General features: G+C 38.7%; 2 protein-coding genes across 5 annotated transcripts; both read left to right on the forward strand.

Moving 5' to 3' along the window:
* The first annotated feature begins 318 nt into the window (after positions 1-318).
* Positions 319-15,478, forward strand: LOC148845816 (putative glucose-6-phosphate 1-epimerase). 3 transcript variants are annotated; one of them, XM_088955149.1, is made up of 9 exons: positions 1,052-1,997; positions 2,155-2,249; positions 2,376-2,450; positions 3,908-3,964; positions 4,049-4,212; positions 12,898-13,032; positions 14,250-14,352; positions 14,700-14,799; positions 15,047-15,478. In XM_088955149.1, exons 3-9 carry the CDS (start codon positions 2,430-2,432, stop codon positions 15,253-15,255), a joined length of 789 nt encoding a protein of 262 aa, XP_088811275.1. In that variant the 5' UTR covers positions 1,052-1,997; positions 2,155-2,249; positions 2,376-2,429; the 3' UTR covers positions 15,256-15,478. The 3 variants fall into 3 exon arrangements, with proteins under 3 accessions (XP_088811273.1, XP_088811274.1, XP_088811275.1); XM_088955147.1 differs by having other exon boundaries at positions 319-2,249; XM_088955148.1 differs by lacking the exon at positions 12,898-13,032 and having other exon boundaries at positions 375-2,249.
* LOC148845817 (uncharacterized) lies at positions 6,073-7,872 on the forward strand. Of its 2 annotated transcripts, none has more exons than XM_088955145.1 (2): positions 6,073-7,282; positions 7,573-7,872. In XM_088955145.1, the coding sequence occupies exons 1-2, from the start codon at positions 6,217-6,219 to the stop codon at positions 7,608-7,610; spliced, it is 1,104 nt and encodes a 367-aa protein (XP_088811271.1). In that variant the 5' UTR covers positions 6,073-6,216; the 3' UTR covers positions 7,611-7,872. The 2 variants fall into 2 exon arrangements, with proteins under 2 accessions (XP_088811271.1, XP_088811272.1); XM_088955146.1 differs by having other exon boundaries at positions 6,073-7,246.
* Positions 15,479-25,729: the final 10,251 nt, after the last annotated feature.

Consider the following 25,729-nt stretch of genomic DNA (forward strand, 5'->3'; position numbering starts at 1 on the left):
GTTTAACCCTTAGATCTCTCGGCACTCGATTTCACACAATTTCTTAGATTTGAGAGTAGATTTGGGCCTGGGGCAGAACGGAGCGGTGAGAGAAGAAGCAGAACAAAAGAGAGACGAGAAAAATCAAGGCAGAGTAGACTGAGGGCCCTGATAGATATCTTTTTACCCAAATCTAAAAATTGCCATGGATGATCAGAAGAACCAGGCCAAGTTAAAGGGTAATATTGGATTTAAAAAAAATTATACGTATACGGATTTTAACGGAACATTAACGAACGCTTACTGACAGAAATAGAGATAGTCAATTATCACTTTATCAGATTGGAGTGGTTAATACAAATACAATAGTGAAACAAGGGTACAGTTTGTAAATTAACTAAACCGTGGGCTCGTACACATCGGAAGACCACCTGATTCACGTCCCACGCGACGCCACCAACCGACCACCGTAGAAAATTTTAACCAGTGCAGAGGCAGGCAGCCGTCTATTTTGAGTCTGTACTGATAGTTTGATACCTGCACCTACAGATCCCATGGGCCATGGATTTCGTGATGGAAACCCAGAATAGAGTCATAAAAAATGGTCTGATCGCTACTGTGAAACTAGACCAACGTCCACGTTTTCATTTCGTTCACCACTCCACTCCACTGTGAAACTAGACCCTACCAGCCGCTAAATCATGTCTATTGGCAATGACAGAGCTTTGTTGTTGTCTGTGTGGAGTGGAGTTTGAAGTCTCCGACTCTCCTCAGCCTCTCTCTCTCTCTATCTCATCTCTTTCCCTGAATTTCAAACTAAAACTGAACAACCCACGTACAGGAGGACCCACGTTTTGTAAAGCTCTTCGTTTTCCACCAACCAGACGAACCTTACAATGCTAGTCTAGGAGAGCCTATCCATCCACATTAACCCAATTCCCGTGAAATTATAAGCTTCTTCCCACGAGTCCATGACTCATTAAAAAGTTCATTTACAGTGCCTCGTGTCTGTAGTTTATTTCACAGTTTCACTTGGAGGCTATTAATAAAGTGAAAATTTAAATCTTAACAGCATATTTATTTCTCCTTCTTTCCACTTCATCATCTGATGATTTTGCTTGCTAACCTTATCTTTTCTTTTGTTTCTCTGTTTGCTTATAAATAAGTGTGCTTGAATCTTTCTCTGCAAACGCTGCTCTTCACCATTGTTCCTTCTTTGCCACGTTTCTCTGTTTGCTTATAAGTAACCATTACGTTTTGTTTATCTTTGGATCTTTTGATGTTTTGTTTATCTTTGGATCTCTTAATGCTTTACAAGAACTGGGTCTTATTGGGAAGTTATGTGAGTGACTTCTGAAAGTTTGAGCTCGCTTTTAACTATTTCAGGTTGGATTTATTTTATCTTTCCTTTACCCCTTGTGGTGTTAGGGATCTGGAGCTTCCAGTTGAAAGGTTTCTGCAAGTGGGTTCTGGTCAAAATTTGAATTTTGGGAAGTTAGTAAAGAGGAATTATAGAAATATTTTGGCTAGTTGTCATCATATAATTTTTTATTGGGATTCATTTAGGTGTTGTTTTTTGGGTATTGGGCTATCTTCCGATAGAAAGCTTTGGTGTTCTTCTGGATAGTTCTATGAAAGTCAGGTTCCATTTTTTATGTTTTCTGCATTTGGCTGTGATGCAAACCTGATGGGTTTCAAGGAATTTCGTGAATTTCAGGTAGACTCCAGGTTTTAAGCAATCCCTGTTCTGAAGTTTAGACGTTTACCATCAGTCTCTCCATTTGCTCTTACGTTTTCCTTCAAGAGTCAGTTTCATTCGTGGCGTGGTTTTCTATAAATCCATTTTTAGCGCTATGGTAATCAAACGGTGAAAATAAGGGGGTGTGGTTTGTATTCTTATTCTTATTTCTATTACCAAAAATAAAAAAAGGTGGTATTCTCATTTTGGCTCGGATTCAAGAGAAGTAGATTTCTCACAAGAAACGTGTTGGGGGAAGCTCAGGTTCTCAACTGTTAAGGTGACTGTAGGTTCCTTAGTTGATCTTGATTAGCTCCTACCTCCTTTCTGTTTCAGGGGGTGTTCTTAATCTTGTCTCCAAGCCTTGTCAATCAATGTAGGAATGCTTTCTTTTTTTTCATGACCTTTTGCTATTTTTGAGATGGGTCCATCCGCAGAAGTCTGGGATCAGAGAGCAGCGATTGAAGTTACCAAGGACTGGAATGGAATCGATCAGGTCTTGCTTCGTACCCCACGAGGGGCTTCTGCTCGGGTTAGATCATTTACTCCCTTTTGGCATTGTTTGGTGGTTGGTTTCAAATTGTCTAAGAACTTGAGATTGTTGTGGAAATTTTCCTGTTTATCTCTTGATATTTCTCTTGTATACTTTGGATTCCAGGTTAGCTTGCATGGAGGACAGGTCATTTCATGGAGGAACGAGAGGGGGGAAGAAATGCTCTTCATGAGTAGCAAGGTATACTTGGATTCCTCTTCTCTCGTTCTGATGCATTGTACTATCATGTTCTGTTTAGTATCTGAATGGAGCTGTCATATCTTTCTGATGATCTTCTCAAGCTTTGAAACTGTCCTATGGAAAATCGCTTGCTTGGACAAAACCCCCTGCAGCTATGTTATGCATCTTCATTCTTCTTAATATAAAAGATTTTTATTAAAAATAAAGAAAAATGAGATTGTTCCTCTTCTTCCTCCCCCTCCTTCTTCGTCCCCCTCCTCTTAAGGAGGCCTACGCCTCTTACATTCCTAACTACACCTCACGCCTCCAGGTAGTGGAATGCCTCACATCATACCCTCGGCCTTTTAAAACATTGATTACAAAGTCTACATTGGCAGTTCTAAATATCTATATTACAAAACTAATATGCTAGTTCAGATAACAAGTAATTTCTTTTTTTTTTCTTTCTCATTACCTATGCTATTCATGGAGTAGGAAATTTCATCCTTGTTGATGCCCTTATGCCTACCTATTTATGCACTCACTAGATGAATAATTGGGTCACCTTTCTCTTTTGGATGGATAAGTAATGATTTGTATGGTTTTAGCTCTTTGATTAAGAAAAAGATAAAGGTCAAATGGATGAAAGAAATCTGCAGTTAAAACTTGGCAATAACAGCCTTTATAATGGGTGAACAGATTATCCATTTAGTGCTGTTCCCATCTCATGGCCTATCCAAGAGGTTGCCAGCATATTTTTGTACTAATTTGCCCGTGGCCATGTACATAAATGGCATGTTTACAGGACCTGAGAACTGTTTCATTTTTTCAGGCATTCATATATGACACAATTAGTCTTGTTAATTGAAGGTTTAGTGGTAGACTGGTGGTGCTTAATTACTGATTTTACTGCCATATATGATTAATCTAAATGTGCACAAGTAGAAAATGTCAAGGAATGATAGTTCACTGAAAATCAATGTAATCTAAGAGAAAAAACAATTATTATCACTCACTACTACATAAAAATGTCATGGAATAAAATATGATAACCATAACTCGATCTGAAATGTGTGAACGAATTCAAGGGAAAATTTTTTTTAGATATTTCCAACCTAGGAAGCGATCTATCATTTGGATGGGTGTGAATTTGTCACCACAAGCAATAGTGGCTTATTCTCAACAATTGAATGTAGACAAACCCCAACAAAGAAAGGATGAATTATATGAAGAGAACCCAAGAAAATAAAAGGATGTTTCAGGTTAAATGAGAGATTACTATATATTAACTGCTTGTAGTAACAACATTAACAACTATTACCAAAAAGCTACTAGTAATATATCACCACATACATTTGACCCTTCAGGAGGACACACACATACATATATTCTAAAACTTGTAAGAGATGGCCATATGCATTTTATTCTGTTTCCTAATCATTTTTCCAATCCAGTTTTTCATTTTTAATCTACTGTAGGCAATCTTTAAACCACCAAAAGCAATGCGAGGAGGAATTCCTATTTGTTTTCCACAGGTAACTCCAGGCAAACTCATAGATATTAAGGCCCATTATCAATGTTGATCACTTCCAACTGATGGTCTGCATTTCACTTTGAAGTTTGGTAACTGTGGATCATTGGAGCAACATGGATTTGTAAGAAACAAGATTTGGACCGTTGATGATAATCCTCCACACTTACACCTCAATGATTCCAAAGGAAAGTCTTCTATTGACTTGATACTCAAGCCATCTGAAGAAGATCTGAAGTACTGGCCTTACAGGTATTGAATTGATTATTATAGTGTGAAGTGATCGATTGGATTTAGGAACTTTTGTTCTCAATATAGGACATCAGTGATTGTCTTGATCTGCTGAGCTGTTGCTCCACTGGCTTCAGCCTCGATTCACTCTCTGAGCTGAGCAGCAGCTTCCTCTCTGTTTTCAGATTGATGGTGCATATCTCAGCCATTAGTGATGAAGCTAAGCAGTGTCCAATCAGACCTCTCTATTAGCTAGCTCAATATGCAAGTTCTAGTAAAAATTCCAGGCATTTTAATTTCTATGCTCAGAATGCTTAGTGTACAAATCCGCCTATAGCCAATGTTTCTCATTTATCTCTCTCTCTCTCTCTCTCTCTCTCTATATATATATATATATATATAGAGAGAGAGAGAGAGAGAGAGAGAGAGAGAGAGATTGATCTTAATTTAAAAAGAGATTACATACAAACAAAGGGAGGTAAGCTGTCTTAACTCCCCCACAAGCAAAGAAAAAAAATACAATATTAGAATAAGCCCAAAAAAAGAATCCCTATTCACCCCTTGCTTGGCTAGCCCATCAGAAAAAGAGTTAGCAAATCTCTTCACCCATCTGCATTTCATCTCAATATCCTTAACCAGCCACTTGAACTTTTCCTTTCATTGTTGTAGTCCCACATTCCATACTTATCTTCCTTTAACCATCTTACCACCACCTCCCAGTCACTTTGATTTATCAGCCTCCTAATGTTCAAATCTCTTGCTCTTTGGATTCCTTCCAAGGCTGCAAATATCTCAACCATGAGAGAGTCACCTTCTCCAATTGGACCTAAGTACAAAGCTAAAACATTCCCCTCTGTAGAGAACACTGATGTGGGCCCCCACTGCAGTGGTCCCCACTGTGTTCGTGGGACAGCAGTGTAGTTATTTGTTTCAGTTATAGTAGTGTCAGTTTGTTAATTCAGTTGTTATTTATTTCAGTTTTTATTTACTTTATTTATTATGTAAGTACCAAGGGTAGATGTGTCCTTTCCATTATGTACTAAACATAACTTATAAATATTAAGAGAGTGGCGGCAGCAGATCAGTAAGAATTTGTCCCTCCTTTCAACAACTTGTGTTCTCTTGTTTCTCTTCTATTCTCTATCATTTCTTTCACTTTCTCTTCTGTTTTGCAAACCTAAAACCTTTTAGGATTCAAGACTGATTACAGTCTTGATCTTCTACTTGGTATCAGAGCCTATCTAGGGCTTCTCATGTGTGTCTAGTCCAGCCAACCACATGAGGACTAGCTAGGGCTGGAAGCTTTGAAGAAGTTTTTCGGTGGCTGAATCTTGGAGATTACCAGGAGAGGTTTGCAGTAGTTGAAGACTTGTTGTGGCTTGCAAAGAGTTGGTAATCAGGAAGAGGCAGCGAAGGTTAGGGTTCAAGTAACCCTAGAAGACAGTAAACCGAAGTACATAAGTTTTTTTTTACTGAGTTTCAGAGATTGCAATCAGTCGAGATAGGATGGACCTATCTAGAAAGAGGGGCCGAACTGTGTTCAAGTCTGTTCTAGGGTTTGGCTTGCCGAACTGTGTTTAAGTTTGTTTCTAGGGTTTAACTGTTGGGCCGAACCCCCCTCTTCAAAGGTGATTAGTTTTTAGGGTTTCATATTGCCCTACGACAAGTCCCACTTGTGCAGACTGCTTGGAGAGTGCAGCTGAGCACTTACTTCAGACCTACAGCTGGAACCCTAGTTTTTTGCTCTCGCAGTAGTGGGCCCCACAGTAGTGATTTCAGAAAATAGCATCTCGGATTGATAGGCTGTCTGGTACTGTGCATGCCAATTGATTTCAGATCAGATTTGAGTTGATTTCTTGCATATACTGTGATAGGTGATTGATTTCAGATCAGATTTGGGTTGGTTTCAGATCGGATCAGATCAGATTTGTGTTGGTTTCGGATCAGATTTCAGACTTACTTGTTTGACTCTGTTTTCTGGTATAATTGCTCTAACAGTTTATAGCCACTGAATCTTGATCAAAGATGGAGTTTAAGGGTCAGGGAGAAAGTAGTTTTGGAAACCACAGTTATGGTAGTGTATCTGAAACCGGGTTTCAGATTACAACTATGAGATTTGATGGGTCAAATTATTTGGAGTGGGCGCAATCAGCCATGATGGCTATTGGAGGAAGGAGAAAACTGGGTTACCTCTTGGGAGATGTGAAAGAACCTTCCAAGGAGGACCCAACATACACCAAGTGGGTTCAAGAGAACTATTTAGTTATGGCATGGCTGTGTAATTCTATGCAGTCACATATCAGCCGAAATTACTTGTGGGCAAAGACAGCCAAAGAGATATGGGATGTTGTGAAAGAAACCTATTCCCAACCCCTTAATGTTGTCAGAGCCTATGAACTGAAGTGTGAAGTGAACAACCTTAAACAAGGAGAGAAGCCCGTTTCTGTCTACTTCTCTACCTTGAAATCCTTGTGGCATGAAATTGACCATCTAGGGACCCTTGAGTGGGAGAGTCCCAAAGATGCACAGACTCACAGAAAGCAAGTCGAAACGAATAGGGTATTTGAGTTTCTGGTTGGTTTGAATTCAGAATATGACATTGTGCGACAACAGATATTGACAAGAGATAGTGTGACTCTTTCTCAAGCATACTCCCTGGTGCATAGTGAAGAGACCAGGAGGAAAGTCATGATGCAGCCTCAGCCCTTTTTCCCAGCCTTGACAGCTATTAAACCCAAGCCAGGGGGTGACTCAGAAAGGGACCGAAAGAAGGAAGATAAACGGGATCTGGTATGTGAACATTGCAAGAAACCCAAGCACACAAAAGATACTTGTTGGAAGCTACATCCTCACTTGGTCCCAGCGAAACTAAGAAATAAGAAGGGTGATGCTCATATGGCAGTGAACACTGATTCAACATCCTCATCAGGCACATCCCTGGAGACTTTAGCTGCTGTTCGGGCTGCCCTCATACAGTTGGAAAAGGAAGTTGGGAGTTCAGCTCAGCCATCTCAGTCACCATCAGCTCCTACCACATCTGCATTCGCACATTCAGGTACTCGAGCCTCAGCTTACCATGCTTCAGCTCCAGGTAATACTAATCACTGCTGGGTAATAGATTCAGGTGCATCTGACCATATGACTAGCTTGCCATCTTTGTTCACTTCTTATCACTTGTCCTCTGGCCGAGATAGAGAATCCATTGCTGATGGCTCTCTTGTTCCCATTTCGGGCAAGGGGGACATCAAGCTATCAGATACTATCTCTTTATCTTCTGTCTTACATGTTCCTAAGCTTGATACTAACCTGCTTTCAGTTAGTAGTATTACCAAACACATGAACTGTTCATTAACCTTTTTCCCTGACCAATGTGTTTTTCAGGATTTGGAGACGAGGAAGGTGATTGGGACTGGCCGTGAGACGAACGGGATCCATCTGCTTGGAGAGAGTTCTCGTCGGGAGGAGTCAGTGGATAAGAAGTCTTTTGTTTCCCAGTCTATGAGTTCAGTTATGCTTTGGCATAACCGATTAGGTCATTTGTCTTTTAAGTCTTTGAAGAGTTTGTTTCCTGCTTTATTTGAGTCTGTTGAGTTATCAAAGTTGAGGTGTGAGAGTTGTGAGTTTGCCAAACATTGTAGAACCTCTTATTCTTTAAGTAATAAAAAGAGTAATTCCTCTTTTGATATTGTGCATACTGATGTTTGGGGGCCATATCATATATCTTCTATGGGTGGGTACATATATTTTCTACTGTTTGTTGATGACCATACCTGGTTTTCTTGGGTCTATCTTATGCGTTCTCGGGATGAGATTCCTGCTCTAACACAAAACTTCCATCAGATGGTTCTCACTCAGTTTGGGACCAAAATCAAAGTCCTTAGATCTGATAATGCAAAGGAATACTTTGCTCAGCCATTGACCTCCTACCTTCTTAGCCATGGAGTTATTCACCAGAGCACTTTACCTTATACACCACAGCAGAACGGCGTTGCCGAAAGGAAGAATAGGCATATCTTGGAGGTGGCTAAAAGCATTATGTTTACCTCCAATGTACCTATTCGCTTCTGGGGTGATGCTATCCTCACGGTAGTTTATCTCATTAATCGAGTTCCTTCCCGGGTCCTTGATATGAGAACCCCATTTTCCCTTCTATACCCAGACGAGGAGTTGTTTATTGTTCCCCTTAAAACCTTTGGTTGTACCTGCTTCGTTCAGCTTCCCGGGCCTCATCATTCCAAGTTTGAACCTAAGGCCTCTAAATGCATTTTCCTTGGTTATGCACAAACTCAAAAGGGTTATTGTTGCTATGATCCGGTTTCAGGGAAACGGTTTGTCTCCATGGATGTCACCTTCTTTGAGGAGACACCCTATTATCCTAGGGGTTTCTCCTCAGGGGGAGAGCAGGGAGAGTGGGGCTGTTTTGAGTTTCTTTCCTCAGGGGGAGAGCAGTGAGAGTGGAAGTGGGGTTAGTAGGAATGGGGTTGTTCCTTTACCTATTCCACTGGGTAATGAAGGTTGTAGTGGTGAGGGTGGTCAGAGGGAGCCGGAGTTGAGAGTCTATCACAGGCGATGCAGGCAGGTTGATCCTAGTCTTTGGCAGTCCCGGCCAGCTCCAGTTCCTTCTGCGCCTCCAGATCCAGAGCCTACTGAGATACCTCTCACTGTTGCCACTTCCCCTCCTGTGGATGACCTTGATCTCCCTATTGCCATTTGCAAAGGGAAACGACATTGCACCGCTTCTACAACTCACAACATCTCACAGTTCTTATCCTATGATCATCTATCACCATCTTACCAGTCCTATCTCACTTCCATTGCCGATGTCCCTATTTCAAGAACAGTGCAAGAAACCTTATCAGTTCCAAAATGGAAAGATGCAATGCAAGTCGAAATGGATGCCCTGTTGAAGAATAATACTTGGGCATTGGTTGACCCACCAAAAGGAAAGAAACCGGTGGGATGCAGATGGGTGTTCACTGTAAAGCATAATGTTGATGGCTCTATTGAAAGGTACAAAGCCCGGCTGGTTGCAAAGGGGTTCACTCAGACTTATGGTATAGACTACTTGGAAACCTTTGCCCCAGTAGCCAAGATGACCACCATTCGAGTTTTGTTATCCCTTGCAGCAAATCATTCTTGGCCCCTGTTCCAGATGGATGTTAAAAATGCCTTTCTGAATGGAGACTTACAAGAAGAGGTTTACATGCAGTTGCCTCCTGGATTCTATGATACAGAGACAGGTAAGAAGGTTTGCCAACTGAACAAGGCATTGTATGGTTTGAAGCAGTCACCTAGAGCCTGGTTTGATAGGTTCAGATTAGCCTTGGATGGTTTGGTTATGTACAGGCCTAGTCAGATCATACACTATTCATCAAGAGGGTGGAGTCCTCTCTGACACTACTAGCGGTATATGTTGATGATATTGTGGTGACAGGAAATGACAGTCATGAGATTGAGTCCCTCAAACAGATCCTTCATCAAGAGTTTGAGGTGAAAGATCTTGGTGCACTACGGTACTTTTTGGGTATTGAGGTTGCTAGATCCAAGCAGGGGATTTTTATCTCTTAGAGAAAATATGTTCTAGATCTGTTGGCGGAAACTGGAAAGTTGGGTGTTAAGCCGGCCGATACACCTATCGAACAAAATCACAAGATTAGTGCAGAGGGTGGGGAGCCTCTTGAAGACAAAGTTATGTTCCAACGGTTGGTTGGAAAGCTTCTATATCTCTGCCTCACTCGGCCAGATATCATCTATGCAGTTAGTGTTGTTAGCCAGTACATGCACTCCCCTAGAACTTCTCATCTTCTTGCGGTAGAGAGAATATTAGCATACTTGAAGAGATGCCCGGGTAGAGGTATATTGCTCAAGAACAATAATCACATGAGGGTGGAAGTCTATATAGATGTCGATTGGGCTGGAAGTGTTGATGACAGAAGGTCTACCTCTGGATATTGTGCCCAGGTGGGAAGTAATCTTGTCTCTTGGAGGAGTAAGAAGCAGAGTATTGTTTCCCGTTCCAGTGCTGAAGCGGAATACAGGTCAATGGCTAATGGAGTAGCTGAAATCTTATGGCTGAGGTCACTAATTGAAGAGTTGGATATTGACTATGAAAAGCCCTGAATGTTGTATTGTGATAATTAGGTAGCTATTAATATAGCCCACAACCCAGTGCAGCATGACAGAACTAAACATATCGAAGTTGATCGACATTTTGTGCGAGAAAGGGTCACATCACAAGAAGTGTGTCTTCCGTACATCACATCAAATATGCAGCTCGCGGATATCCTCACCAAGGCTGTACCAAGGAAGAAGTTAGAGACAGACCTATCCAAGTTGGGCATGATAGATATCTACTTCCAACTTGAGGGGGAGTGTAGAGAACACTGATGTGGGCCCCACTGCAGTGGTCCCCACTGTATTCGTAGGACAGCAGTGTAGTTATTTGTTTCAGTTATAGTAGTGTCAGTTTGAGTCAGTTTGTTAATTCAGTTGTTATTTATTTCAGTTTTTATTTACTTTATTTATTATGTAAGTACCAAGGGCAGATGTGTCCTTTCCATTATGTACTAAACATAACTTATAAATATTAAGAGAGTGGTGGCGGCAGATCAGTAAGAATCTGTCCCTCCTTTCAACAACTTGTGTTCTCTTGTTTCTCTTCTATTCTCTATCATTTCTTTCACTTTCTCTTCTGTTTTGCAAACCTAAAACCTTTTAGGATTCAAGACTGATTACAGTCTTGATCTTCTACTCCCTCCTCAATCTTTTAAACTCCCCCAATACTTGACTGCCCTGGATTCCCAATGCTACTGCCATCAAAATTCAGTTTTATGAAGCCAAAGGGGGGAGAGACCCAAGGACTTGTGGCCCTCTTAATCTGGGCAGAATTTGCTATCTCTTTCCAGTTTCTCAACAGATCATCCAAGGTAAAATCTGTGAATAGCTCCAAGGATTTCAGCCATTGTGCCACCCTTATATGGATCAAGTCTATTAAGCTCTCAATACTTCTCTCCTTTTCTGAGAAAATTCTTGAATTTTTTTCTTCCCATAGAGTCCAACATACAACATCCCTAATACACATCCACATGATCCTACCTCTTTTGACTGACCAACTGAGAAAAGATGGAGAAAATAGGCTTTGTACATTCATTGGGGGGTTCCAACCATACCCAAAAAGGGAGAAAGCCCATTCCCATGCAGTTTTAGCAAAAAGGCAAGACACTAATAGGTGCTACCCAGTTTCCCCATCAGTTTCGCAGAGAGTGCACCTGTGTGGGGATAAACAAGTCTTCGGTCTCTTTCTTTGAAGTAGATAACTTTTGTTGGTTCTTTCTAGGAAAGTTTCCCAACAAAAACTCTCAACCCAATGAGGAATAGGCTTGCACCATACCTCTTTAACAGGGAAAGACATACCAAGGGGAGCAGGTGGCTGAGTTAAGGTTTTAAAAAATGAGGCACAAGAGAATGATCCTGAGGGGGAGGAGGTCCAAAGTCTGCAATCTTCCTTTGAGGGTTCCAAGAAAACATTTTCTAGAGTAGCCATAATGGTCAAGGTGCTACCTAATTCTATATTCCTAACAAGCCTTGTCAAGCTCAAATTCTACCCAAATCCAGAGGTTGCAACTGAAGGAACTAGGAATGATGAAATGGGCTCATTTTTTAAGTCAGAGAGAGTATACAAGGAAGGTAACTAATTCATAAAAGGAGAATGCCCAACCTAAGTTTGTTCCCAAAGTTTTATGAGGTTACATGAATTCAAATCATACTTGATCCACGGGGAGAAAACTGGTAGATGGTTATGGATGGCTTTTCTATGGAGAAGCACATGTAGTCCTTGCAAGAATTCCAAGATCCCAGCCATTCTATGGGGAACCTCCATAGCCACTTCCCCATTAATGCTATATTCCTTTTCCTAATATTCCCAATCCTAAGACCTCCTTTCTTCTTGCTTCTAGTTACTACCTCCTAATCCACTCTATGGTCCCTCTTTTCTTCTCCTAGCTCCCACAAAAAATCCCTCATCAACGTTTCCAATTAGCCTTGTTCCAACTACATGCGGTGACTGCATGAGACATGAATCCCGTTCCACCTGTCAGCTCTGTTCATTGTCATATCCATTCTTAAATTATGGCCCCTTAAAACATTTCTCTACTTCAACCCATGCCCTTTTTTGTCTGCCCCTAGATCTTCTAGACCCTTCAACTTGTAATAGATCACTCTTTTCACTGGTGCTTTTGATGGTCTTTTCTGCATGTGGCTAATATCTCTATTGGAATATATTAACCAGTGCCTCGTACCATGGAAACAGTGGCATTTAACCACCATGAAGAACTTCTGGTAGATAGTTCTCAATGGAAAGACCTAAGGTCTGACGGTGTAAAATACAGGTCACATAATCCAGAAACATATAAGCATGAACAACAAGGAAAGGATTTGGGAATCCCTACCATTCCTCACTTCTCACCTATACCCTTGATGCTGAAAATTAATCTTATCAGTTGGTCATAAGGCCAGTCAGGTTATTTTCCTGAGCTTGTACTAGGGATACCTTACACACCACTTACCTAATGTTGGCCATGACCCAAATGTTTGCATGCAGATGTAGCTTTAGATATTTATTTACATGTTTGTTGGAGTTTATCTTTTCTTTTTATGTCAAGGTATGATGTTCCACTGAATATAATGGATGACCCTTGGGCTTTTCAGTTACGAGTTTCGCCTTAGGGTGTCTCTTACAACAGATGGTGATCTCATCATGATATCCCGAATCAGGAACATCAGTGGAAAGCCGTTTAGTTTCTTATTCGCTTATCATACATATCTCTCTGTCTCTGACATAAGGTACCATGCATACTCTGTTCCTATTGGACTAGAGTCATACTGTGTTTTCATCTTCTGTTGTTGGAACACCAAGGTTTGAACTCTCTGTTCTTATTTCTTGCATATCATTTGACATTTGACATTAGACCACCTATTTTTCCATGTAGAGGGAAAATCCAGACCATTAATCAGATAGGGAACCTACTGGATTGGGCATGTGTTTCATATCATGATCTATATCTGCCCTATAACCAACCCTGTGAGTTTTTTTGCCAAATTGATACTAGCCATCTATACCTAAACTTTTTAATGTAATATTTGTGCACAAGAAAATCTCAATTTTAACCATGTGGCAAAGTATTTTAAGTCTTCTTTTTTCCATGAATAAAGGGTGGAGATAAGAATATGGTGACTCTTGCCAGGTTGAAGATTCCTAGGTGATTTAGGAAAGCTCACTAAATGATCCGACTTAAAAGAAAAAAAAATCCTGCTATATAGAGGTACCTTACTAGCCACAGAACAGGATGCTTGTACCTACTTTAATAGGCTAAAAAGGGAGATAAAAACAGAAAGGAAAAGCAAAACCTTGGGCCTATTATGTCCAAATACCAGTAAATGTAAAGATCAGAAAAGTCTGTTACAAGTTTATATTAATAAGCACCATAAAACAGATAAAAGTTATATGAGGAAAAACATAATAACATTTTGTACCGTGGTTATTCTTCTTTTATTTTCTTTGTTTGAGAGAACAAAGAAAAAGACGAACCATGTTTTTTCCTGATGGTTTTTTGGTCAGTGTGGAGAAACAAGAAATGAAACCTATATTACCCAGATATGACAAGGATACAGCTGGACACTGTTGAATGCGAAATTTACATTAAAAATTGAAATGTCTTCGTATATGATTCACTATGCAATGTCAATAGGTATCTGGGTATCATAGAAAGAAATACTTCTTGCATCAATCAAAATCAAAAAAAAAAAGGAAAAAGATACAAGTTTCCTGTACAAAAACTTTTAATATGCTCTTACCTGCATTAAGTAGGTTAGCAACAAGAGGTTTTCTGGATCACATCAGGAACCATAATAACATCAAGAAGCCATTGTAGGAATTAATGATCATCTTAATTTATTTGAATAAACTATATCCTGTTTTCTACTTATTGTAGTGGATGATTTTGCTAGAGTTTTATTTGTCCATTTGTAGTTATGGCTATGCAAATAACTTACATTTACAGTGAAGTAAGGATAGAAGGGTTGGAGACACTTGACTATCTGGACAACCTCAGCCAGAGAGAACGTTTTACCGAACAAGGAGATGCCATTACATTTGAATCTGAGGTAATTCCTTTGAGTAATATGAGTAGTTAGTTCATTGGAAGTATTGTTGTAGGGAAGTAATTGACCTGAGGAGAACCATATCTTAGAGAATTGTGTGCTTAGAAATGATGGATTAACCCAAAAATTCCAATTAAAGGGGGATTTTTTAAACTTACAAATATGTTTATCATTTGCAATTTGCTAGGGCCTCAGTATCCATTTTCTTCCCAAGGGACTTGTTGTGGGAGCTTTCTTGCATGTTCTGTCAGAAACTATTCTCTTCCTCAGATTAGCAAAAATACTTTTGATTGCATTAATTATGGGGTATGCTAAGGGCTCTGCTCTTACAATAGTTTTCTATTGTGCAGGTTGATCGAGTTTATCTCAGTTCGCCAAATGTAATTGCTGTCCTTGACCATGAAAAGAAGCGGACTTTTGTCATAAGAAAGGAGGGGCTTTCAGATGTTGGTATGCTATCTTTTCTGTGGTCAACTTTAAATGTAATAATTGTAATCATCATCATGGCATGAATTCTAACATTGGCTACTAATTAGTAATTACACCGTTGTGGTGTCTTTTATTTGCTGCATCTCTACTGATTTCAGACTGTCCACTTGATGTAACCTATTTGATTCAAACCCACTAGTGTCACTAACTTCACATGTAGTTACTGATCTAGATCACTTCTCTAAGCCTTTGGAGGTTTCATGTACAGTGGTATGGAATCCATGGGAGAAGAAATCTAAATCCATGGTAGATTTTGGCGATGAAGAATACAAACAAATGCTTTGTGTTGATGGTGCAGCAATTGAGAGGCCCATCACCTTGAAGTCAGGCGAGGAATGGAAAGGACAGTTGGAGCTTTCTGTTGTCCCTTCAAGTTTCTGCAGTGAGCAGCTTGATTCCCACTGGAGAGGCTCCTGATGTTTGAAGCAGACTCATAGTAGGATTCACTTATTGCATTAACTGTTTGTTTTGACACCAAAGGTTACATGTAGTTTGGATCTAAATGAAAACACGATCAATTGTACACCCAACCATGGTCATGAAAAATCATGTAATGCCAATGAAACGTGGAAAAAAAAATTATCAATACCCAGTTTTTTGAAGGAACCAAAGATTAAGAGGCACAGCGAAGCTGACTCAAGACTTGCCAACTTTGTTGAACTAGTTGTGTTTTCATATTGGCAATATTCTTCTTGTATTCTAGCAAAAGGAAGTTGGCTTGGAGCAGGCACAACACAATCAGTAAAACCTTCAAACTCCATGTTTGTTTCTGAATATAGAGCCACCCTCCAAAACAGATGAATTGCAATAAGGGGGGACCAGTTCATGTCAGAGCATGATCCATACGTATCAAGGTTTAGACTTTGAAGTATTGAAATGGGTTTTGAGGCTAGCATCATGTGACATGGGTGAAATGGCCCAGTTCATTGCTTCTAAAGAAAAATGAACTCAGGGAATAAGAAGATCCACAATAATCATGCAATATCTCAATTTTTCCACCATTTTCCTCAATGTTTCATAGGTGTATCCTGATGGTTCATATTCCACATAATGTCGAGGTTCTAATAAACTCAGGAATAAGATAAGGATTGATGAGTAAAAAAATGGAAAGAAAACTCAAAATCCTATTCCATTGTATCCATGTTCTTTCTGGGCCTATTCCAAGATGCATCTTAAATTTGCATTTTCAATACACTGGAAATACCAATACCGAAAGTTTAAACCTTGAGGAGTACCTAAGAATTGAGAAAGAACAAGAGAACTGCTCACTGATATGCACTTTGTTGTTTCACCAATGAGTAGATTGGCAAACGAGTACCTCAGATGTTAATATTTCTATCTGGATTAATAAAATCTTACTTTACCTTTCAAAAAAAAATATATTTCTTGCATTGTTTTAAGCAAAACAATGGAACTTTACTACACTACTTTGCAACCCATTCAGCTTTTTGTCTGTTACTAAATTGAGGTTTAAGAAGAACAGGATAATGGAAGCGAAAGTTGAACATATCTTCAAGTCCAAAACTATTCAGTAGTCATGTTTCAAGCTCAGTTGCAGAAATTAGCAGGGAGAACAACGAGGAAACCCCCATAACTCTGCTGTACATACATCACAATTGTATTCTAGAGTAGAAAACTTGTCCAGCATCCAAGAAATGTCTAGTAATGATGATGCCAAAGAGTTAACAACCCAACTGTTCTCCTTGGCTGCACCGATGGGATGGCAGATAGCCACATATCTGATGTTGATAATATCACATACCAATCTATTATACTCAAACTGCAGACCATCCTTTCCTTGGAGTTTTCTTATTTTCATGCACTAGATTTATTAAGAAACTCCCCTACGGCCATACCTGATCCTATTCCAGAACAAATTTGTCAAATACGGGCCTGTATGCCATGAACTTACACAGTCAGTTAATAAGAGCAGGTGCTAGAAGCTCAATTGGAAAATGTTCTACACTGGTGCCCTTGAGAAAGCAGATTGACACCCAGCTGAGCTGCAGCAAAAAACTCTTGTAAGTATAAATATTGACATTTGTTGTATGACTGATCGTTGAATGTTAAAAAAGTGTAACCTGTGTTTCATTCTTTTCCATTACTAATTAAAAGAATAGAGAGAAAGAGAGAGAGAGAGAGAGAGAGAGAGAGAAAATTGTAGATAATGCAAAGAATTTCCAACCTATCATGAGCGGAAGGAATTTAGGTCTTGTTTTTCCATAAGTTACTTAACTAAGTAAGTGCAGTTATCTGTCCTAGAAAACACTTATTTGGATAAGTGCATTTATCTATGTTCTTTTATTTCTCGTGTAAATAAGCCCATGAACATTTTAACCATAAAAATCCTTTATTAATGAACAGTAATGGGATTTAATGGAAGAAAAGGAAGAAGAAATGGATCAAACAGAGAGCGAAAGGAGGGAAGCCCATGTGCTTCGTTTGATTCAGCATTTCACAAAAGTTGATGAACAATTCTCTGGTTTGATGTCTAAGGAAGCGAAGTAAACTTTGTATTGATTCTCTGTGAAAATGTCAGCTTGCTTAATGATTGGTATCGATTTTCGATGCATTTTACTATCTCAAACAAACGGCCATAAAATTGAACTGAGTGTAATAGTTTATCAATCTAACGTCTATATTGTAAACAAATATAGCCTAACCTTTTGGAAAAATGTACATCTACCATCTCTCATCTGTATCTCTAGATATGATCCGATATGGCCATTTTGCTAGAAAATTCATAAATTTAAGTTTTAATAAAAAACAAAATTATAGGCATTTACTATATATGGAATGAATAAAGTTACAAGAAGGGAACCAACACAGGGCTATATTAGAAATGGAAATTTTCTCCATCCCTCTTTGGGTGTTGGTTTCCCTTGACCCAATGGGGTGGAGGGTGGAGATTGCTTTAGTGGACATAGGGAGTTAATTCAGGAATCAAGATGGAGGACGATGATTAATTTCAAAGTCGAGGTCAAGAATGGAGAGTATGATCTCACCCTGTTGCCATTCCTATTGATAACAGGACTGCCCACTGCAGGACAGTCGTTTTAAATAACTCTGTTTAATAGTGTCAATTGTCTCATAGGACATAGAGCGTTCAAGTCGATCTTTATCCTGTAACATTGTAAGCCTACAGCCTAATCAAAGAAAGAAACATATACCATTGGTATAGTTTCATTATATAGTTCATTCTCCACCTACACTCCTAATGTACATCATCCTTATATAATGTACATCATTATATAGGCCATAGAGGTGAGCCATGCCCCTCTATGGCTTGAAAATTCCCATGATAGCTATTTAAATCCCACTTATATTTTGTCTCTTCTATCCAAATTTCTTATCTTTTAATAGGCTTCGGCCCCCTTCAATAAAAAATCCTAGCTCTACCCCTGCGCACATCGAACTCGCACCAGACCATAAGAATCTGCTACGTCAGCTTATTCTTTCCATTTTTAAATTAAAGTCAATTTATCTAGATGGTGTGGCAGATTGGTATTGGTCCAGAACCCAACAGTACAGAGGATATGATATGAGTTCATGCAGATCAGTGTTTTTAAGTTGTAGTTGAAGAAAACGGATTTGCTCTAACAAGAACACCAATCAAACAGCAAATCTCGGCCTTACATTAAGAACATCTTTTCATGAATGATAAATTTTTTTATGCATGACTAAAAGTGTTGTAAGGTTGGTGTGAAAAACACTCCGTAAAGAATTAATCTGGATTCATAGTTGAACCAACCAACCCATGAACCAATCACCATAAAAAATCATTGACTTGGTCAATAATTAGATGACCTTGGCAATTGAACCATATAATAATAGGGAAAAATTTACGATGTTTTATATTTTATTATTTAATTTATGACATCCGACACATTTAACCTGGAAGATTGAATCGCTGACCCAGTACCCAGACATAAACGTCATTCCATTTTGGGGCCTATTTTATAACAGGTGGAAACTGGACTATTCCTGATACATCGCATCAGCTTTATACATGGGCCCCATGTGTACGGAGCTGACATGAGCTATAGTGTTCGGTCAGTAGCTTTTATACATGGGCCCCAGCCCGGCCCCACCTAGAAATTTCGAACCTTGCTATGCTTTTGTGTTCAAGCCCATCCCGGCCGGATCCACATTACGCCCTTGAATTTTCAGGCCAGGTTATAATATATTTAATATTTCACGTTTAAGATTATATGCCTGAAACCCAGCCCAACCCTCATTTTTTTCAGGCCCAGGATCTAGTCTGGGAGGCCCAAACCCAGGCTATAGACATTATCATAGTTGCTAAGCCTGGCCCATGATCACCCGTGTCGGCTACCGATTACCAGTCTGTATAGCAAGTAATAGAAAAAGAATATAAAGCCTTCAAATTCATGATGGTTCTTCTGGTAATCTCTACCATCCGAATGAATTCAAAACTCAAAAAGCACTAGATCCCGCGCTCCCGAAGCTAATAGCCAAATCAACTATCTCATCATCCCAATGAATTCAACCTCAATTCCTGACCACCCAGAGCACGAGCAGAGAAAAAGGTAAGATGGAATAATAGTTTTCTACTTTACTTTGGAGAGGCTGAAACCCACTCTGTGGATAACACTTTTGGTGGTGGGTGATTCGTGAAGGATTCTGTTCTATCCATCTACCTCACTCCCCACATAACACCATTGTTGTTGACTTGCAGCAAAAAAAGATTGTATGGACCTCGGTACTTCTCTCATTCTTTTGTGGGCCCATGGCTTCAGAGTTCAGAGTGATGCTCCTTTCCATGAACCGAGTTTTCTATTCTTTAGTCTTTACTTCATAAATTGTCGTGATTCCATGAAACCTTTCGCATTGTCGCATTGATTTGTGAAAAAAGCAGAAATCAGAATCATGTTGGGCGGCAATACATACAATTGCTTGATGGTGCGGTGAACTCAAACCTGACCCTGCTCTGCTGCAGACGCTGCCGGCCTCAGGCTTCCCCGACAAGTAGAACCAGCAACCCATTATTAATATTTCCACTAAGGTTTCGTGTTATAGAAATTTCATATTCTTGGAGGCAACGATTTTGCCTTGAAAGAGAAAAAATAAGTTGAATTAGGTGTAAATCCTATAAGACATATTGAATTGGACCAGTTCAGCCTTAATGGTCCAAAGTATTAATTGGATTGGATTCGATCTGGTCTATTGGTAATAAATTTATATTGGATTGGATTGGATCAATATCTAATCCGTTAATAGAAAATAAGAATATAGGTGTTATTGCTGGATTAAGTTTGAATTAAAATTAATCTAAATTAAAACAAATTTGAACAAATTGGATGGTCTAGATATTAAATTAAACCGGTCCAAAATGGTCCAAAGTATTCCCTTACTTTCACAGTATGTGCAGAGCTTTTACTTGTAAATTCCTGTCACTCTCATTGATGGATATGAATCAAAAGATTCAAAACATTAATCCATAAGTTATATACAAGTGAAAGGTGCTGTTTTACTTTCACTTTGAAAAGTATTCTTTGAAAGTCTGCTTTGCCAATACAAATCACATCAAAAAAATAGACAATACAAACACAATGCATGCTTTCTTATTCTACACTTTGGAAGTTTATTCAAATTTCAATCTGCATCAAAATTAGTGTTGTGTGTGTGTGTGTTTTTTTTCCATATTAACTGTGTAATTCTACATCAAATTAAAAATGCTCTAAATCATTGAACTAGAATGGAATGGTTCTAATATTGCCGTTCAACCCACCATTTGGGTCCAATTTTCAAAGCATGGGTCCAGAATAAGTCATTTTCTGTTCTGGCTTTTTCTGAACCAAAACTGAAACTTCCAATAGTCATCAACACCTCACAAGAAAGCTCTTATGATTCATGGAGTATAGCCATGCAGATAGAACATTCTGACTGATTCTATGGTGAATGGGGATAGAAACATATGACTAATAAGAGGGGTCCTTTGAGCTTTGACTGGTGGGAATGGTTTAGACTTTAGAACTAGCTAGACTGGCAATCTGATCTCTTCACATGGCAGAAATAAATATTGTCTAGACAACCTTTTCTACCAATTATTATTTGCAATATTTTGGAGTATATAATTTCTAGTGAGTTGTTTTGTCAAAGGAGGCAGCTAGATGACCAAAAAATTTTCAACATAGCAAACTGGTTTGGGGGTTGAAAATAGCCTCATCTCTTCCTTTCATTATCCTCTATTATTGTGGCAAATTTCAGCCCCAAAATTAACCCTTGCTATATGGCCATGAGTATTTTCAATACTATAATTACTTGTCAAAAACACTAAAAGTGTGGGACACAGGGTGTATGCGTGTAGATGGGAGGATTGAGCAGGTGGTCAATCCAGAGGATCTCCTATTTGATGAATGGTCAGAAATATTGGCTACCTGATACACATGATGGCTCTTGTAAGAAATGCCCTACTTGACCCACTAGTCTTATTTTTTCTATTGATGATTTTGTTAATCAGCTTAGACTCCTGAACAAACAAGGGATCTTACATGTGAAAAACTTAGTTTGAACTCAAAAGGGGTCTCTGAGTTCCCCTCACTCAATAATTACCCTTTATTCAAGGAAAAAATGGGTCCAAACAATATGTAGGGTAACTCCCTACTTGACCCAACTAATATTATATGCACCAATTATCTACTGTTAAAGATATATGCAGAGATATAAACCTTTTTATTTTTGGTGTTTGGTATAGTTTTCGTTTATTTGATAAATGGTGTTATCATATTGTCAAATCAGTATTTATCCCATCATATAGATTTATATGTATAGGTATTGATTTATGTGCATGCCAACGTTAGGAGAAACTTCATTTTAATGCTTTCCCTAATGAATAAACATTCATTCACTGGTTCTGCTGATGTGATATGCTTAATGGCATCTAGAAAAACATCTACCAACCACTTCTTTTCGATTTTAAATGACAAATCAAATAAAAACGTTTATTTAATAAACAGAAGCCATGCCAAAACATATACTTTATTTTCGTTTGGCTCTCTATTGAAGATACCTATATTCTGTCCAATTACAAATCAACAAAAGATTCAAAGTTGATTGGAGCTAGCCCTGTGATGAGTAGTAACAGCATGACCTATGTTGCAAAAATGGGAGAAGGAGAAGGAAGAAGAGGGACTAGCTCTGATACATATGTCGTAGGTGGCCCAATTCTGTGTGCCGTGTGCTCAAACCAACACACAAACAGAAGAAGGACAAGAAAGAAAAGAGACGCATGCAGTTGTTATGAAACAACGATTTGTTCGGATAGTACTTTGGTTAGGCAAAGATGTTTGGATTAGGTAGGTTCAAATATCAGTTAATGTGCTGCACGTGCAACTCTCCTTTCAACAAACAATATGCATGCATGGTGAATGCCTGCAGCCTGAATTTATATACACTTGGGCGATGGAGAGTGTTGAGGTAGTACTGGGGATGATGTGCAGGAATCGCTCATGGACCCAGAGAAGCTGATATTCAGATTCCGGTTTCAGTCTTTCAGACATCAGGCATGCTTAGAGTTGGACATTCACTTGCCGTCAAGAAGAACCCGTCAAAGTGGGTGAGCATTTTCTCCAACCAAACATCCATGTAGTTCTAAAATAGTACTCATCAATTCATCATCTGTTACACAGTTAATATCGATGGTTTTGCCGATTTTTGTTGACTCGGTGCTGCCAGTGAAATGGGTTTCCATGTGCTCCTCCGAGCCTTCTCTTTCTCAATGGATATATATCATCACAGTTGCTTTCAAATTATTCCATTTTTTGGCTTCTGTTTTGATAACTGGAACGAAGCTCTGTGAATATGGAGTAATGGTAGTGATGACCCAATACTGTGCAATATTAACAAGGATCTGGAGCTATTTGTGCTGGAGATCACACTTTAGTTGAGGCTAATGTTGAAGGTAAAATTTATGAGTCCAGATCTCCTGCCCATATGTATCGCAGCCACATATGGAGAACATCTCATCCTCTGCATAATATTATGTAGGAGAGATGTTCCCAATTCACGAGGGGTAGTGTATTGTGGATAGGTGTGGGCAGGAGATCCGGAGTCAAAATTTAGGCCTTGTTCTTTTTCATAAGTCCCACAAAAAAAGAAATAAACCCACATTCATTTTCAGGTATTAGTGGGTCTCATAGAAAAGAAAGATTCACGAGCGACTCATTTACCAGGGAATTAATACTCTCCTCAAATTTTGATAAATTACTTACTCATGTACACTGGAAATCTTTAATATGTGATTGAACAATATTATCCCTTCAGTAATATTATTTTTTATATAAATCGATCATTGTATGTCTTTACCTAAGGAATAAAAGAACATTGATAAGTGCTCTTAACCGGCCAGATAAGTGTTTCCCAAGTGAGTCATTTATCGAGGTGTTAACGAGGCTCTTAAGAGTATTGGTGATGATCCAATACAGATTACCACCTTATACTTTGGGAATAGTGATACTTAACCCCCCTCCCTCGCCCCCTAAACTTTTATTTGCAACAAAGACTTCCGAAACTTTGTAACAACCCCCGAGCTTTCGAGCTTTCATTTGCAATAAAGGCCTCCTCAACTTTTAGGTTCTAATGCTTTGCTCCATCTTATTTAGGTAAATTGATGGAAGAAGTTAATTCATTAAAATACACTTTCACGAATGGTATATGCAAAAGGGCTACATTTCAAAATGATGAAAATGAGTAGGACAAAGCACATGATCTCTTTCTTGTCCTCTTTGAATGTGAAAAAAGAAAAAAAGAAATCCAAGAGAGTATATATATATATATGAGAAATGACAAAATGGTCCCAATACAATTTAAGGAAAGGGTAATTTAAAAATTTAAAAATATTTAACAAACAAATGATAATCACACAAAAATCTTTTTGGAAGATAACTAACAAATGTGAACGGAGGGAGCAAGTGTTGATATCTAAAGTTTAAAAGGATCTTTGTGGTAAATGAAAATTTGAAGGCCAAATGTCACTACCTCAGAGTACAGTGTAGCAATCTATAATTTACCCAAGTTAAATAACTTTATTACTTAATTAGCAGGTAGAAAAGAAATCGAAACTAGTGGTCTTTGTGCATTCTATTGTGATAAGGCTCCAACACCAGAAGAAAACAAAGATACTCAAGTTCATTAAGGTAGATGTCTCACCACGCATACACAAACACATAGGGCATAGGCTCGTACTCTCATCACAGTGTACGTTAACGTATCCCTTTCTTTACTGCTTTGGAAGTAGAAGAATGAATGGAGGAAGCTTTATCTCCTTCGGTCGATTACCTAACTACCTATTATTTTATTTAATAGTGAAAACTTTGTTGCTTATATTTTGATCATTCGTCCACGCCAATCTTAAATATTCTGATCTCTACACATAAGGCCACACCATATCAAGTCATATATCTACAGCGTCACAGCTGTCTTGACTTGACTTCCCTCCCTAGGTCCATGGCCCCAAAACTCTACTATACCTTCAATTTAATACGACAAAATTAATTTTATTTTACTGAAAAGAAAAAATTTAACAAAGAGAATGGAATCATGGATCCAATTGGTCAGCTGGGTTGCTTTGGATATATATATGACAGGACATGAAATGAGTTGTTTTAGATAATACTGTCAATGGGTCGGGTCGGTTCCAATGGATTCAAATCAATTAGGTTGGTTTGATTGTAGGAATTAGAATTGATGAATCGGTTTTGGTTCTGAACTTCTGATATATTGTTCTGATCATTATCAGTTTGGAATCGGTTTATCTAATCCTGAACCGGTATATTAAATAAATTAATATTTTATATAAATTTTCAGTTGATTTATTATAATTCGGTTTATCGGGTCAGACTCGATTGTCTTGAGAATTTGTCGGTTCGGTTCTGAGTCTTAAATTATAGATCCTATTGGGTCTGATTCGGATTCTACCTAGACCCAATCTATTCACGTCCATAATTTTAGAGGCTCTACGTGTTTTTTTAAGGATAAGTGGACATGCAGCCCCTCCTAATCTACTAGTAACCCCCCCTTATAGATCACATCCTGCCGATAAATTTAACATCAATTCACCCTAAAAATCCTAGCTCCACCCTAGGGTGGACTGAACTATAAAAATCACTTATTTTACTTGATCCAATATCGGGTCAACCCGGTTTGTCAAGGGGAAAATGTCAAAGTATAGAAAGTATATATATAGAGAGAGAGAGAGAATATATGGGAATTAATTGAGAATGAAGGTAAGCAATGTTGGGGCATCATGTGATGGTAGGTGACTGTTGAGGTTGGGGCAACCCACGTGCAAGTAGCAGCAATAAGAAGCTCTCCTGTTACCTATTGGTAGACACAAGCAAAGAGTAGTTGTTACATATTCCACAATGGGTATGCCAATAAGATCAGGGCCCATCGGCAATCATCCAGCTCAATAGTCTGACCTCTGACCCAGAAGCCCCCGGCCCAACAAGCAGTTTAGGTTTAGAACTTTAGATGATAGAGCGACAGATAATTGATCAATATATAATCTCTCAAATTGCATTCATGCATGCTTCAAGAACAATCGAAGAGAATATTCAAAGCAAACAAACCCGTCTGAAGAAAAAGAAACAAAGCATTCAAATTAAGAGTTGTTACATTCTATATGCATGCATGAACGTGCTATTCTTTAATCTTTATAAAAACATCAACCAGCCGGCCCGGATCTAAAGTATTTATTTGCTCTTTCAAAAGGAGAAAAGTGGTTGAAAAATGATTCTAGTGTTATTTTAAAGTTAGGCGCCATTAACTATTACACAAGTCAAACAGTGAAAATGGGTTATGAATGTAGAAAATATCATTTTTAACATTTTTTTGATAAGGGATCAACCAAACAAAAATCTAAACTTCA

Source organism: Nelumbo lutea, chromosome 7 (assembly GCF_056320005.1).
Source record: "Nelumbo lutea isolate HS-2025 chromosome 7, American lotus-T2T, whole genome shotgun sequence".
NCBI lineage: Eukaryota > Viridiplantae > Streptophyta > Magnoliopsida > Proteales > Nelumbonaceae > Nelumbo > Nelumbo lutea.